Here is a 15,994-nt window from a genome sequence, read left to right on the forward strand (position 1 = left end):
AACTCATGTTAGTTGAGAAAAGTGGCAGCTCTGCATCTCATGCAATTGAACTAGAGAAAATGGGTTACTGCAAGAACTGGCAAAACCTATTGCCATTATTGCAATGGTTATAGAAATAAAATGAGTTTCTCTTTTACTCAGTGGAACTATTTAAGAATGACAAAGAGAAAACACCTACAACGGTGGCAGAGACTTTGCGTCCAAACGTTCTAGTTTGAATTATTTGTCGTTTAAGTCGAGCCTCATTAGGTAAACTGTTTTACTAAGGACTGCACAGGAGCCTGTGTAAGATTTCGGAAGAACAGGAGTTTTGAAGAACCATGTTGTTTACACTCTGTCACTCATTTTCAAGCCCAGTGTTACCCTTCAGTTCTTACACAAGAATATCTGAAAACAAAAGGACATCCTCTAAAATGGGTACTGGGTGCTCTGAGCGTCGGAGGAGTTGGCCGAAAACCAGACACCAAGCCCTTCAAAAGGCACGTGGGGCCGAACCTCCCTCGGAATCGCCACGGCCGGCGCTCGAAGGCTCCAGGCTCCGCGCCTGACTTCCCAGGGCCGGTGCAGCACCGGGGGCGGTCCGACAGCACCGGCCCTCCTGCCTCGTCATCGCTGTGTTTCTGGCTGGCGGAGCCCGGTCCCCGTCCGCGGCATTCCACGCCTCCGTCTCCGCGGGCGTACGCGGGGCTGGGGAATCACCTCGGGAGCCCACTCAGCAGCGGGGAGGGCGGGAGCGAGGAAAGCCCGGGCTCCCGCTGTAACTCCCGAACTCAGCGGCGTCCCCCACCCCTCGGCGGCGGGGCCGCAGGTACCTCCTCAGCTGCCTCAGCATTCGGCGCTCAACTGGTGGGCAGCCCGTCCCGCCGCCGCCACGTCCGCTCAGAGGCCCTTCGGAGCCGCACTCCCGCCGCCGGCACCTGACTGACTGACTGACTGGCTGACCGACCGACCCGAGGTTGGAACCCGGGCCGCCGCCACGGCCGCCGCCGCCGCGCACGCGCTCCTCGCCCACCTCCGTCCCGGGGCGGCCCGCTGGGCGGGAACGCGACGCTACGAGCCGCCCGCACCTGCCTGACTGACAGGCGGACCCCGGCATCGGGCCTCGTGCCGGCGCGCGCACGCGCACGCGCCTGGCGCGGCTGCCGTCGGCCCCGGGGGCGGGACCGCGCGGCAGCGAGCGGGCGGGGGGCTCGTGGTGCGCGCGCCCCGCACCCGAGGGCTGCGGAGAGATATTTTGGGTGGCAGGAGGCCCCTCGTCATTTCCGCCGGGCTGCTGGTCGTGCCGGGGGCTTCACTCTCGCGCACGAGGCGAACGGGCAAGTTGGCTGCGGGCGTGTGGCGGCAGCTCCTTCCATTAGCGCTGCGACCCTCGGCAGTGCAAGCCATGAACTGAAGCCCCGGAGGGACGGAGACCCGAGCGGAGTTGCGGAGCCACGGCAGCAGCCGCCGCCTCAGCGGGGAGCGAGCAGACCCGGCGCGGAGCCGCGACCCCGGCGCCTTTCCCTCCCCGTCACCGCTCCCACCGCTGCAGCCGCGAGACTCGACACACAAAAGCCGCTTTCTCCGCGCCGCCCGCCCAGCGAGGCAGCAGCCAGCGAGGGACCCCACCTGAGGGTGGCTCGGGCTGCTGAGTTCGTTTTGTGTCTGAGCTCCGAGCTCCGCGCCCCGCGCGGAACCGACCCTGTGCTCATGGCTCTGATCATGGAACCGGTGAGCAAATGGTCTCCGAGTCAAGTAGTGGACTGGATGAAAGGTAATGCCCGCTGTGCGGAGGGCGAGGCGGCCCTGGGGCTCGGGGTCCCGGCGCACGGGAGGGAAGGGGCGCCCGCCGCGGCCGAGCCCGCCATCGGGGCTGCACCCGGCTGATCGTGGGGCGCCGAGGGCAGCGGGGGACCTCCAGGGCTGACTGGGGCTCGGGATCCTGGTCTCCTATTGTCTCCAGCCAGTGGCTTCCCATCCGGAGAGGGGCGCGGAGAGCGCGGGGGTGGCCGGGGCGACCCGATGGGAGGCTGGGAGCCGGACGGCGGAATCCCTGTCAGTCTTTCCGGCTCCTAGCTCCCCTTGGTGCCCCCAGGCCGGGAGGACGTGTCGACCCTGCCTTCTCCCCTCAGGGAGGAGCCCCCAGGGACGGTCGCCCGTTCCCCGGCCCCTTTGTTCCTGGGAATCCTGACGCCCCCTTGGCGGCCGCCCCTGCCAAGTGCCTTTTCTTGCGCCAACTCTCCCTGCAACTTTTAAGCCCACATAATGGTGTCAGGACGCGGCCGCCGGGGTTTGGATCCGGAGAGCTCCCCCTCTTCCCCAGGTTGGGCTGAGGATGCTCGGGGGATGCGCTGCTTTGGGGGAGAGGAAAACATGCTTCCCCTGGGACAGCATCTGCGCTGGTATCTGTGGCTCCTCCTGTGCATCCCCCCGCGTCCTTTGCCTCCTCCTCTTCTGGCGGCTTGAGGCTTTGAATCTTAAAGCTTTTTATTGGGGGCTCGACCCCAGGTGTAAAGTGATGCACATTCAAGTGTCCCCTCATTTATTCCATCTTGAAGACTCTCCCCTTTTTTCCCCTGGGCAATTTCTAATAACCATACTTAAAGACATTCGCCCTCTTAATCTCAAACGTGGGCTTTTTCTCTGTCCCTGGGCTTTCCTGCCTCACTATCTCCCTCTGTTGTCTGTTGTCTGAGTTAGAGGACCCTCTCCTCACGACCACTGCGCCCCCTCCCATCCCCAAGATTCCTAAGATTTGGGGAATGCTGACAGGGGATGGAGGGGATGGACAAAAAAGGATTCCTCGCCGCACTTGGGAGATGTTAAGAGTTTTGCTTGTGGTTATTCCTAGGCACAAACTCTGGGTGGATTAGTCCGGGCCCAAAGGCTTATCATTTGCAAATGCAGTTTCAAAGATGAGGGAGCCCCTTCTTAGGGCTTGCTTAGCAGTCAGACTTTCTAAGCTCCAGGTACTTTAGAACGAAAGTAGCGTGATTGGAAGTGATTGAGAGCAACAGAGGGAAACTCAATTTTTTTTTCTTTTTCCCCCGAGCCTTTTCAGCCTCTTGCTTGTCTTGTGGATTTTCCTTTATCCATTTGCTTTCCTTTTATTCCCTTACTTGCCCCTTTATTCTTCATTTATTTCGTTTTTCTTTTCTAATATGTGGAAAGTGCTTTGTAACTGCAAAGCGCAGTGCAAATGAGAGTGTACTGAATTAAATCGAATTCATTATTTATCGACTGCCCCCCTGTGTGCGGTGCATTGTGCTAAGGTGCCATGGGTGCCATGACTAAGACAAAGTCCTGCAGTGGCTCATTATTTTTTTCTGTTTCTTCTTCTGTTTTCATATTGCTATTGAAATTCTGCTCTCCTAGATTCCCACCAATTTTTCCCCCCTTCGGATTGTCAGATGCAGACAAACATCTAACTTCTGTGTTTCTCAGTCATGGAAGAAAGAGCCAGAGCACATGCGAAAAGCAAGACTGCTTAATTAAAACCCTTTCTTTGAATTTGCCTAAAAGATTACTTCAATTTGAGTCTTGTTACTGAAATACTCAAAGAAAAGCTATCTTGGCTCCTTGGGAGTCAGATTACCTTCAGAGACTACCTCTCACAAATTCCCATGATGCTTGTAGTGAGTGCTGCATACTCCATCTTCTTCACCTCCCACCCTCCCAGTACATTCTTGCACTTTCCCCACTCTCTACACTTTAGGTCCACTGAAGCATGTAGAACATATGATGTACATATTCTGACACACATTTTTAGTTTCTCAGTACACTAGTCCTTTAAAAATCTCTCCAGCCTAAAATGCAGCTTCTTTGGAGTTGGGCTTACATCATTAGCTGTGATTTTAAGTGATTGTTATATTTAAGTTGAATAACTTATTTTCATACCTGTTGGTGATGCATCTTAGAGCTATTTGAGAAGACAGAATTTGTGTATCTTTGTATACATTAGACTGGAAGAGAATAACTGATGTCATTATCTGTATATTTCAAGTCCCAAACTGCTTACTGCTGAAATTTCCATAATCTTCATATAAATTTGATTTGAGATATTATCAGAAAATAAGGTTTAAAAAAATACTAAGATGAAACAAGCATTTCCTCAAATTAATTAACTTAATTAAGGTAACGTACACTATTAGCTTAATTAATCCCCCCCACCCTTTTCCCCAAATAAACTTTACAAAATACACTTAAAAATACTTTTCACCCTTTCTTCAGATGCACTAATGTTTAAAAGTCAGTTAATTTAGGCTGTAGCTTTGGAATGGCCAAACCTCATTTAGTGTTGTATAATGTATAGTGTTATAAAGGCAGTACCAAAGGATGAACAGGACTTTTGAACAACTGCAGCATTGTGGGAGTTCTTTAAAACATGCTCCTAATGTGACAGTTTCATCATCCTTAACATTTAAAGCATATATATGGCATATGCTTTCACCTAGTCACAATCGTAGATAGTTATAACTCTCTTTAGTAAGGTATATGCTTTATGCTCTTTCTAGGGTATTTTTTTCCTTCACTAAACAGAAAAGGAACCATTAAGCATATAAGAATAGCATGGCCATATGTTTAATGCTTCCAGACAATTTATAGAAGTGCAATAGAAACTCAGTCAGCAGAGAGGGAAATGAAGGGAAAAACCCCTGGCTGACAAGATTATTAAACTTTGGTAGAATATATTCAAGATTAATTATGAAGGACCATATATACACTGCAATTCACTTTAATTTATTACTTTTTATTAAAATATATTTGAGGGACACGTAAGTATTAAATTTATGTTAATTATTATTAAAAAACAGTATGAGGAAATACTTCCTATTTTTTTGCTCACCCCTAACTCCACTATTTGTGAAATCCAATACTCATTGAATTTTCTCCTGACAATAGAAATTTGATGTGACACAGTGTCAATGTTAGTTCCAGTAAATATATGAACTCCTCATGAGTCAGTAGAATAAGCATTTATATCCCACATTATCCTGATAGTACTTCAGGCTATTAGGAAATGTCTCATAGCCTTCAAAATTAATTTTAAAAATTAATTTTATAAAAATATTTTTTGAGAAAATCAAATACTCATCATTTAGTGCTTGCAACTAACCTTTTTCAGTTGGAAATTACATTCAGTCCTCCTGTAGTTTTGACAAAATTTTAAAACATAAACCTTTTTACAGTGAATAAAAGCAAAGCAGTTATTGGGAAAAGCTATAGGTAGAAAAGTAGGCCAATAACTGTTTCTAATTTTTGCTCAGTCTGTTACTCTAAAATACATTATTTCTCAGCTCCTGTCTGTTCACTTGCAGGGCCTGGAAATATTTCATAATCTGCAGTTGCTTGATTCTACTTTTTTTGCCTTCTGAAATACAACAAAAACCTTTGAACACGTTTGGGCCCCTATTATTAATTTTATCATTAATTTTCCTTGTCCATGTCACACCCAATAATTCCAGTTTTTTTCTCACACCTTTTCTGCCTTTTGAAATTCTTTCAAAATATCCAGATGACTAAGATAAAGTTATTTTCCAGGGCCAGCTCCCTTTCTGACATTTTTTCCAGTGATCTTTAATCCCTTTCTGGATCAAATAAAATGGATTATTGTTTTCAGAGTCAACGGACAGGCCCCGCTTTGCTGATCTTCTCTTATGGTCTCTGTGACTTAGCTCCATGCACTCTTATGTTATTATGATTCCTAAAATCATCTAAATTTTTAAGATAGCCTCTGAAGCCATCCCACAATTAACTGCTCTGGTCTTTCCTGTTTACTATAAACCATTTTCTTTAAGAAGCATTCACTGACTTCTAATTTCTGTCCTGATGACTCAGCCTTCTTGAGGACTGAAAATGAAATACATTATTTTAGGTATTAAAAAACAAAGATAAAGCCAACGTTTTGCATACAACCCTAAAAAGAGGAAAATGCAGTGATGAAATAAGATCTATTTAGTGTAAAAGTTTACATGCTCTAGAGGAAAATGTGTCCCATAACGGAAAGCAGTTTTGACAGGTACAATGCCCTTTAGTAATTTTTTTTCCCCCTCATAGGACCCAGAGCTGAAGTTGAAATTTATCTTAATCAGGTGAAGGAAAATGTCAAAATTTTGAGTTAAACTGTTTTGAGAGAGAGATCAGAAATAATTTTGTGGTAGGAACTTGAGAAGTATACACCGTAAGGGAAAAAAATATGCTAAATGTTTAAATTGGTGCTATTACCTCTTTTTGAAAAATTAGGTTTTTTCTCAATTGCAGCGTGACTAGATAGTAACCAACAATCACCTACTTTGGATTTGACATTTTTGGAACAGGAATTCTTGTCATTTTATACAAAGAGGAAATTTACCTTTTTGATATGTAGAGTTTAGTTCACAAGAAACGTTTTGTTTGTAGTGTCATTAACATTTGCTCCTTAAGGTAACACACATGATATAGTGCATAGTAGGAAAAAAAAGAGTTTATTTATGTAGATGTATTCTAGTTCTTAGATATTTACTTAGTACTTCAGCATGGAAAGTGCTTTGATGGATGAATTTAAATAATTCCCTGCTTTGGAGAAATTAGTCTCTGTAAGGGTTGGCAGTGACATTGGCAAACCTATGCCAAGACAGAGACAGGTACCAACTAGTACATTTGGTAAATTTTAAGAGTTTGCATATGTATACAAGCACCAATGGAAAGAGAAGATGATGATTTTAGTAAGTCAGGAAGGAATCCATGGGGAAGGTTTGAGCAACTGTTTAAGCAGTTTATTTAATTAAGGTATATTCTAAGAGGGATGTATTCTAAATGTAGAAGCACAGCAAGAGACTCTAGAGTTGAGATGGGGCGATTAACCAGAGGCGTTGAGTCTACGTTTGTCTGGTTGAAAGAGAAAGGTGGGCAGTACAGGGAAAGTGAGGGAGGAGCATGAGTAGGTGGCACAAAAGTACAAGAACAAATCTGCATTTCACAAAGACAATAAAACTCTCATCATGTTCTGAGTTTAAATAAATACCACATTATAAAACTTCGGCTGCCAAAAATAAGCCCATTTCTGTTTCTCAGGAATAATTTGGAAATAATGTTAAAATGAGTTATTTTGAATATTAATTACATCATTAACATTATGTTGTTGGATATTTAGAATTTTACTGATCCAAATTCTTACATGAAGAATGCAGATTGGCTTTTAAATGTTGATGTTGTTCTTAAAGCAATGATAAATTATCATTTTCATTCATAGCAGAGTGACCTCAGATTAGGACCTAACATTTTCTTAATGACTTTTAGCGTTCTATGTGACTTCCCTCACACACAAGGCTTATTGTGAAAGATGAAGCATTAGCTTCTATAAAGAGTCCTAGAAGGATGGATCATCAGTACTAATTTAAAGGTGGGGGAAAGGGAGGGTAAGTAATTTGAAAAACAAAATAGAGTCTAAAGCTTTATGTTTATGAGTTTGTCATGGATTAGTGTCTGGCTCAAGAATAGGCTCATTGTTTTGAATAGCATTCAGTGAGTGAATTCAGTTTTCACGCATAGCATAGGCCTGTGCTACCCAAAATGGTACATTTCTGTGGTTGTGAAAGCCAAATGATCAAAAGCCAAAAAGTTGATTTTTGCTAAGTATTTTAAAATATTATTTTTATATTAAAATAAACATAGATATTATATTCGTGGTATAGAAAGCAAAATTGGCATGATTTTAAAGATGAGACCAGAGGCTTAACAGGAATTTTAGCCTTGCAGCAGGCTGTTTTAAAGCTGCGTTTCCCAGACCTCCCAGGGTTATGAGTACACTCTGTTCAGCAGTTAAGGATACATCAGTGGAAAAGTTTGAGAAGTGGTGGTTGGGTTTAGAAAAGGTAAAATTTATGTACTCTGCTTCCTCTTTTTCTCCTCTTGCAAAGGATAAAATATTATCTTTTCAGTCAAGGTCATGATAATTACAGCATCTTACTTTGTTTGATCCATAAACCTGTAGTCAGGATGAACTTCTTGAGAATGATTCCCATCTAATCCTATCTTCCCCATCAGCTTAAAAAATTTAATGGTTTCTCACTGTTTTTAGGATAAAGTCCTTAAAATGGCCTATAAGACCCTGGAAGGTTTGGCTGTTGCCTGTGAGGTAAACCTCATTGCTAGCACTAGCTACTCGGGCCTTCTTTCAGTCCTGTTTACCCAGCCCTTGAGCCTTTGCACTTTTGCTTCACCCAGTTAAATCCTGCTCATCCTTCAGATCTCAAGCCTTCCCTCCTCTGCCTCAGAAAAGCCTTCCTGAATCGCCATATCACATCAAATCCTCAGTTATGCACTCTCTTGGTACCGTGTATATCTTCTTTGTTCCATTTGCCAGTTTTATTTTTTACCTTTATTTGTATGATTATTTGATGAGGGCAGGGAACCCATCTTTTTGCATAACAGTGCATAAGAAAGTATCTGGTGAAAAGTAGGCGCTTAGGAAATATTTGTTGAGTAAAGGAATAAATAAATTTATTCACAGATTACTGGTCTGTCGACAAATCTGCTTTCCTAAATGACGATGCACGTAAAGTCCCTTATAATGCCCTAATGGATACTTCAGAGACGAGTTGTATACTGTGTGCCAGAATACAGTGTAAGTAGGGTTGCTTTGTCCATTTTTCATAGTTGTGTTGCTGTCTAGCCAATTCAATGATCTAAATCATGGTGTAGATTCATTTCGTTAAGAAACGGTAATAATTTCAGTGAATCTATAACACTTCTGTGTTTATGCTATAAATATTATTTGCTGATGTCATTTCATAGGCCAACACAATAGGCAAACTTCTTAAAAAATTAAAACATACCCCTTTTCTTAAGTATTTTCTTTCATACAAATTTTCTAATTGTTTCTTCATTTTGGTGTTTTTAAAAGAACACCATATGGGCTTCCCTGGTGGCGCAGTGGTTGAGAGTCCGCCTGCCAATTCAGGGGACACGGGTTCGTGCCCTGGTCTGGGAAGATCCCACATGCCGCGGAGCGGCTGGGCCCGTGACCCATGGCCGCTGAGCGTGCGCGTCTGGAGCCTGTGCTCCGCAACGGGAGAGGCCACAACAGTGAGAGGCCCCCGTACCACAAAAAAAAAAAAAAAAAAAAAGAACACCATATATTTTGGAATGCATGGTAGAATGAAATTGAAAAAAATACCTTACATTTTTCCTCTTAAAAAAGTAAAGAAAATAAAGTTCATATAAGAAATTTAAATATATTTTTCTGTTGTGAGAAGAAAATGCCCTTTATTTGTTAATATAGAGGATAAAATGAAAAAAAAAAAGCCCGTTAGCTTAATGAGAACCATTATCTTCTCATTATATTTAATGTTGAATCTACATTTTTATTAATAGGAATAAAATTAAGATATTTAAAGATGCATCTTAAATCAGCATTTGTTATATAACTTCATCTCACTCTGATTTTCAAAAATAAATTTTAATTTTTTAAACCAAATATAAATTTATTTGGACTAATTTTTGAAGAGCACTCATTAAGAACCTATGTAGATAGTTACTGTAAAGCATAACTTGTTGAATACAGGTGCCTCATGTGGATTTTTTGTGAATTACATGCTACTAGTAGGCACGTTATAGAGATTTTTCTAATAAAGTGTGCCCCTCCCCCTAAATTTAGAATTGTTAAAACATAAATCAGAATAAGTGAAATTTTTAAGACTTTAACATAACTTTGCCTGTCTGTTAACTCTTAATAAAACAACACCTTCGGGCTTAAATGTTCTAGCTAGTACTGCAAATCAGTGGATTGCAATTGTGCCCTGGTTTGAATTACAAATAACCATTAAACATGCTAGTATTTTTTTTAACTTGAAAGATGTATTTAATTTCTTGTTCAATTCCAATTTAAATTACAATCATTAATTCTAATAGAAGCTTTCATTATCTTATTCTTTCAATTTCAGAAAAGAAAGGGTTGTGGGTATTTGCATAAATTCATTGAATTTTAAATTTTACTAAAGTACAATAACTGCTGTTTTAGTTTTCTGTGTTCATCTATTGAATATTTTGTCACAACATAAAATTGTTTTAAAAACCAAGATTTATTAAATAAACCAAAACTCACAATGGCATTAATGTATTCTAGTTTGCCACAGTAAGAACACTGTTACATAACTAATATCAAATGTAGCATACTTGTCTGTTTTATATTTACTTGACATTAATGTTCTTGGAAATTAGTTTTTTTTTTTTTGCGATACGCGGACCTCTCACTGTTGTGGCCTCTCCCGTTGTGGAGCACAGGCTCCGGACACGCAGGCTCAGCGGCCATGGCTCATGGGCCCAGCCGCTCCATGGCATGTGAGATCTTTCCGGACCGGGACATGAACCCGTGTCCCCTGCATCGGCAGGCGGACTCTCAACCACTGCGCCACCAGGGAAGCCCCAGAAATTAGTTTTATTAGGTAGGTTGGATAGTCTTCTGATAAGATGATAGGAAGAAACTGCGTTGTTACTTGCTTTTAAAGTGTTACCCAATATCCTCTTGTTTGTTTGAACTTTTTATTTTGTTTCAGCCATATCTGCTATTTTTAAAATGGGCTTGCAACATGGTTTTTGTCTAGAAGAAATCAATGGAAGGCTGACTTAGATCCTGGATTTTACTTTTTCCAACTTGTTTACACAAAGATTACAAAATAATCTATTTTTTAGCAAGATGTTAGACTTCTAATTAATTAATAAAAAACCTTTGAAATACTTGTTTTAAGTAATTATGCTCAATGAGTAATTTCAACAGCATTAGCGGAATTCTTGTTATAATTTTGGTATGTTTTATATGTGTATGTGGGAGTTTATTTCAGCTATCCATATTATTTTCAAAATGTTTGATACTCCTGGCGACTTATGATTTTTTTTCACCTGGCTGAGCAGAAAATTCATATTTTAAGTTTGTGTAATTCACTTATATTTTGGCTATGTAAACGAGGTACTGGGCTATTAAAAATATATATAAATAAAGAGAAAGAATTGTAGAGTTGTTGCTACTGGTGCTCAAAATAGACATTAGAGTCCAGTTGCTAGTTTTTCTCCCTGCCTGCCAGAGCCTGTGTGGAAACCAAGTTGAGTGTGGTACGAGCCCGCATATGGATGGCAAGGCAGGTGCTCCTTCCCCATTTCCCTCTGCATTGGTGACATGGTGAGTTTTGCGACCGTCTCTGTTGGCACCAATGTTGCATTAAATTAATGACAGGTTTGCTTATCTAGAAGGCTGCTACCTTGCCCAACAGCTGTCAGACCAGAGGCTTTCAATTTGATGTTGAATTGTGACAAGCAGAGAGCAGCTCATTCTATGGAATGTTTAGAGCTAGATAATTTTTCTTTCTAATCTGTCCCTAGACATAATGTTTTAAGTCTATTTATGGTAAAAACATGCTAATTCAGATTGTTTATTTGGGATTTGTGATAATTTGAGTAGGTTCCTATTGAACTTTACTTTTGATATGTGAAGAAAGGGCTTGCTGATCAATCTAATAGTGTAATTAAGATTGGAAAGAAATTGTTTGATCCTGGAGGATGTGATGTTTTTAAGTATCATACTTTGCCAGGAGCCATTTCCATAGTGAAAATATGCAAGCTAGAAATGAGTTATATTTTTAGTTAGGATTTCTACATACTTGGTTGGAATCAGTTTTTTGACTTTTTGGAATATTTTTGCAAACATCCTGTAGTACAGCTTGGTTCTTCCCCTCATTAGCCCATGTTATAAAGGTCTCATGCATTTCACATCTATTAGTAGTAGTAGTACTTAAAAGTGAAATAAGGGACAGTTGTTAACACCCTTTAACAGGTAAGTTACAGAAGTTAAGCAGCTCAACAGAGATGTACAGCTGTTCAGTGATGGAATTAGGTTGAACATTAACTCTTTTTTCTTTTCTGCCTACTGGATTGGATTTACACTTCCATGGATGAAGAACATAGTTCAAGTTTATACGTAATTATCTTAAGACTTGACTTTTTAAAAGTTTCTGAATTTTCTACCTTTTAAAAATTGGCACCATTTAGTATATAATAAAGAGTACTTTGAAATCAGATGCCTGTGTTAGTTATATCCAGGCTCCATTACTTCCTAGCTGTGTGATCTTAGTGAGGGAGGGTTGAAGTAACTTGCCAGGTTTTCTCATTTTTGTAAAATAGGGGTGATAATATTACCTACCTCATAGGGTTATGGTATGCTTAAAACGATGCCTAGCACACAGCAAGTGCATGATAAAGGTCAGCTTTTTTTTAATTATGAAGAAGTTTCATTCTATTGGTAATCTTCAGAGGCAGAACTATTAATAGATAATATTTATTGACTGCTTACTATATACCGTGTACTGTGCTAGGTGCTTTCCCTGCGTCATCTTATACTTATCCTAGCCCTGAAAGGTTGGAATTATCCCTGTTTTACAGATGCAGAAACTTTTTCTTAGAAACATTGAATCACTTGTCCTGTATACCAAAATATTTATCAAGCAGGTGTTCAATAAATATTTTCAAGAATGAATAAATATTAAGTGGAAGAAGCAGAATTTGAATGAATTTCTAACTGGTTCTAAAACATAATATGATTACCTTGCCTTTCTACCAGGGATAGATGTGACATGAGAGGAATCCTGGGAACATTTGCAAAGATGTTGATGTCCTCTCTGTCAGACCTACTTTCTTAAGTGTGTGGTAAGGTGGGGTGTGGTCATTGGGTTCTTTTGACCTCTATAGGGGGGTGTGTGTGTGTGTGTGTGTGTTGTGTGTTGTGTGTGTTGTTGGTTGGTGATAAAGCGTTTCCACTCAAAATAGAACTTTAGCCAGTGACAAAAATGCCACATACAACTATAGTATTGGTGACATTTTTTTTTTGACCATGCTGCACGGCATGAGGATCTTAGTTCCCTGACCAGGGGTCAAACCCGTGCCCTCTGCAGTGGAAGCACAGAGTCTTAACCACTGGGTGCCCAGGGAAGCCCCTCATCTTTCTTATTTTGAAGTGAACTCCAAGAGTTTGATGCTCTCCTCTTCTGAGTGTAGACCTAGGCAAAAGATCTACTTTAGGCTACTACTACTAACCAGCCCAGTTCTGAGATGTTTTGTTCTCAAAGGATTGCTAATAAAAGTACATGGTGCCTCATGAAAAGATGCTCAACATCACTAAGCTTCAGGGAAATGCAAATCAAAACCCCAATGAGATATCACCTCACACCGTCAGAATGGCTGTCATCAAAAATACCACAAATAATAAATGTTGGCAAGGATGTGGAGAAAAGGCAACCTTAGTTCATTCATGGTGGGAATGTAGATTGGCACAGGCACTATGTAAAACCGTATGGAGATTCCTCAAAAAATTAAATAGCTAGAACTACCATATGATCCAGCAATTCCATTCTTGGGTATATATCTGAAGAAAATGAAAACACTAATTAGAAAAGATACATGCACCCCAGCGTTCATAGCAGCATTGTTTACAGTAGCCAAGATATGGAAGCACCCTAAGTGTCTGTCAACAGATGAATAGATAAAGAAGATGTGGTATACACACACACACACACACACACACACACACACACACACACACACACAGAGGAATATTACTCAGCCATAAAAAAGAATGAAATTTTTCCATTTGCAGCAGTATGAATAGACCTAAGAGGGTATTATGCTTAGTGAAGTAAGTCAGACAGAGAATGACTTACTTTAAAGTGTATGTTTTCACTTATATGTGGAATTTAAAAACTAAATGAAAGAGTATGACAAAACAGAAACAAACTCATAGATACAGAGAACAAACTAGGGGTTACCAGTGGGGAGAGGGGTCGGGGGAGGTACCGATGGGGAAGGGGAAGGGGATTAAGAAGTACAAACTACTATGTTTAAGTTAAAATAAGCTACAAGGATGTAATGTACAGCACAGAGAATATAACCATTATTTTATAATTCCTCTAAATGGAGTATAATCTGTAAAAATACTGAATCACTGTGTTGTACACCTGAAACTAATATAGCATTGTAAATCAACTATACTTCAATAAAAAAATTTTTTTAAATTTGTAAAAGAACTGATACTTCCATAAGTATGAATAAACATCTAGAGTATTTAAAAAATATAGTTAATATGCACTTATAAATTTAAAAATACCCTCCCCCCCAAAAGTAGTGGTGCCTGATAATAGATGTTCCTAAGGAGCATTACATTTTACTACAAATACAGGCATACCTTGGAGATATTGTGGGTTTTGTTCCAGGCCACGGGAGTAAAGCAAATATTGCAATAAAGTGAGTCACATGAATTTTTTGGTTTCCCAGTGCATATAAAAGTTGTGTTTACACTCTACTGTAGTCTATTAAGTATACAATAGCATTATATCTAAAAAAGCGTATATACCTTAATTAAAAAATACTTTATTGCTAAAATATGCAAACTATCATCTAAGCCTTCAGCAAGCTGCAGTAGTAACATCAAAGATCACTGATCACAGGTTATATTACAAATATAATTAGGAAAAAGTTTGAACTACTACAAAAATTACCAAAAGGTGACACAGAGACATGAAGTGAACAAACGCTTTTGGAAAAATGTCACCGATAGACTTGCTCAATGCAGGGTTGCCACAAACCTTCAATTTGTAAAACAACAAAATGTCTGCGAAGCACAATAAAGTGAAGTGCAATAAAATGAGGTACACCTGTAAGGGCCTTGATTATATTCTGTTGTTTATATTTACCAAGTAGTGGTTAGCATTGCTATCTATTGCAATACATTTCATTAGTGTTTCTTTGAACAGCAGACTTTATTCAGTACATTTCTATAGCTTGGAAACCCTTACCTACCTAGTAAATGGTAATCGTTCTACCCAAGTTATTTTGTTTTGTTTGGAAATTCTTTTTTTGTAGACCAAATTGTGATATGAAACGATAGCATAGTGAATCACACAAAAAACATATATGCTGGAGAAAATTTAATCATTATCTGTCAGAAAACTATTGTAAAATCGTAAGATACAGAGTGGTCAAGTTGAGCTAGAGATGTTTGATCAATTGAGTACTTGTAAAATGGTAATGATAGATACAGTTACATCCACATTATGTTTTAAAATGATACACATGGTTTTGCCTGTGTATCTAAAATATATATTCTGGCATGTATTTTTGAAACTTAAAGTAAGATTTGTTCAGAGTAAAAACACAAAGATGATATTTTCTGTTTCTCCTTATTTTCCTTTAATAGACTTGAGGTGAGTTTGTTTTAGGCTGGAAGTTTTAAAATAAGTGAAAACAACTTAATTGTTCTTTGGTTGTGGAGAGAATGATTTGAAATCTCTCATTTTTTATGAAAGCTACAACAGCCAGGACAATAGACATTTAAAAAATAACATCAACTGTGAACTGTGGTAATTACCAACTATTTTGAAGTTGCCTTAGCATTGTCCATTTGATTCTGTAAAGCACTTTTTCTCTCCTAATGTGCTCATTATTTTTCAAAATCCATACAAATTAAAATTAATTTTGTTTGGGCATGTTTTTGAGAATTTTGTCACTTTTTTTGAAAAAGTTGTTGACATCCTGTGTTGATAAGTGGTCTGGTAAGAGATAGACTTTTAAATGTGGTAACATAATGAATCTCCATCTACATTAATTTTAAGATGTGTCTAATTTAATATTTAAACAAAATGGTTTCTAATTTTGAGGGGTTTTTTTTTATATGAGACTGTTTTGCCAGCTTGTTTTTACAGTTGTGACCAGCACACACAGAGAAAATAAATACCGGTTTGTAGGGCAAAAATAGAGACACAGATGTAGAGAAAAAACATATGGACACCAAGGGGGAAAAATGGCAGGGGTGGTGGTGGTGGTGGTGGGATGAATTGGGAGATTGGGATTGACATGTATACACTAACATGTATAAAATAGATAACTAGTAAGAACCTGCTATATAAAAAATAAATTAAAAAAATAAAATAAATACAGCAAAATAATACTTAGGGATCTACTAACATTTTTCTTCCTACTGATGTACCAGTAATAA

At 40.0% G+C, this 15,994-nt stretch overlaps 2 protein-coding genes across 12 annotated transcripts in view; one reads left to right on the top strand and one right to left on the bottom strand.

Moving 5' to 3' along the window:
* The window catches only part of LOC125963102 (translation initiation factor IF-2), a 181,656-nt gene extending 180,270 nt beyond the window's left edge, over positions 1 to 1,386 (bottom strand). The window contains exons 1-2 of the mRNA XM_049704944.1: positions 1,267 to 1,386; positions 813 to 1,219 (exon numbers count right to left, since the gene is read on the bottom strand). Coding sequence (XP_049560901.1) covers positions 813 to 1,219; positions 1,267 to 1,386 — 527 coding nt within the window. The remainder of the gene's footprint in view (positions 1 to 812; positions 1,220 to 1,266) is intronic.
* The window catches only part of CNKSR2 (connector enhancer of kinase suppressor of Ras 2), a 258,260-nt gene continuing 243,408 nt past the window's right edge, over positions 1,143 to 15,994 (top strand). For 3 of the 11 annotated variants that reach the window (XM_004283066.3, XM_004283067.3, XM_004283068.3), the window contains exon 1: positions 1,145 to 1,753. In XM_004283066.3, coding sequence (XP_004283114.1) covers positions 1,690 to 1,753 — 64 coding nt within the window. In that variant the 5' untranslated portion in view covers positions 1,145 to 1,689. Of the gene's footprint in view, positions 1,754 to 8,470; positions 8,585 to 15,994 lie in introns of all 11 variants that reach the window. The other 8 variants (XM_033411453.2, XM_033411454.2, XM_004283069.3 and 5 more) reach the window with 4 other exon arrangements.

Source organism: Orcinus orca, chromosome X (genome assembly GCF_937001465.1).
Source record: "Orcinus orca chromosome X, mOrcOrc1.1, whole genome shotgun sequence".
Classification (NCBI taxonomy): domain Eukaryota; kingdom Metazoa; phylum Chordata; class Mammalia; order Artiodactyla; family Delphinidae; genus Orcinus; species Orcinus orca.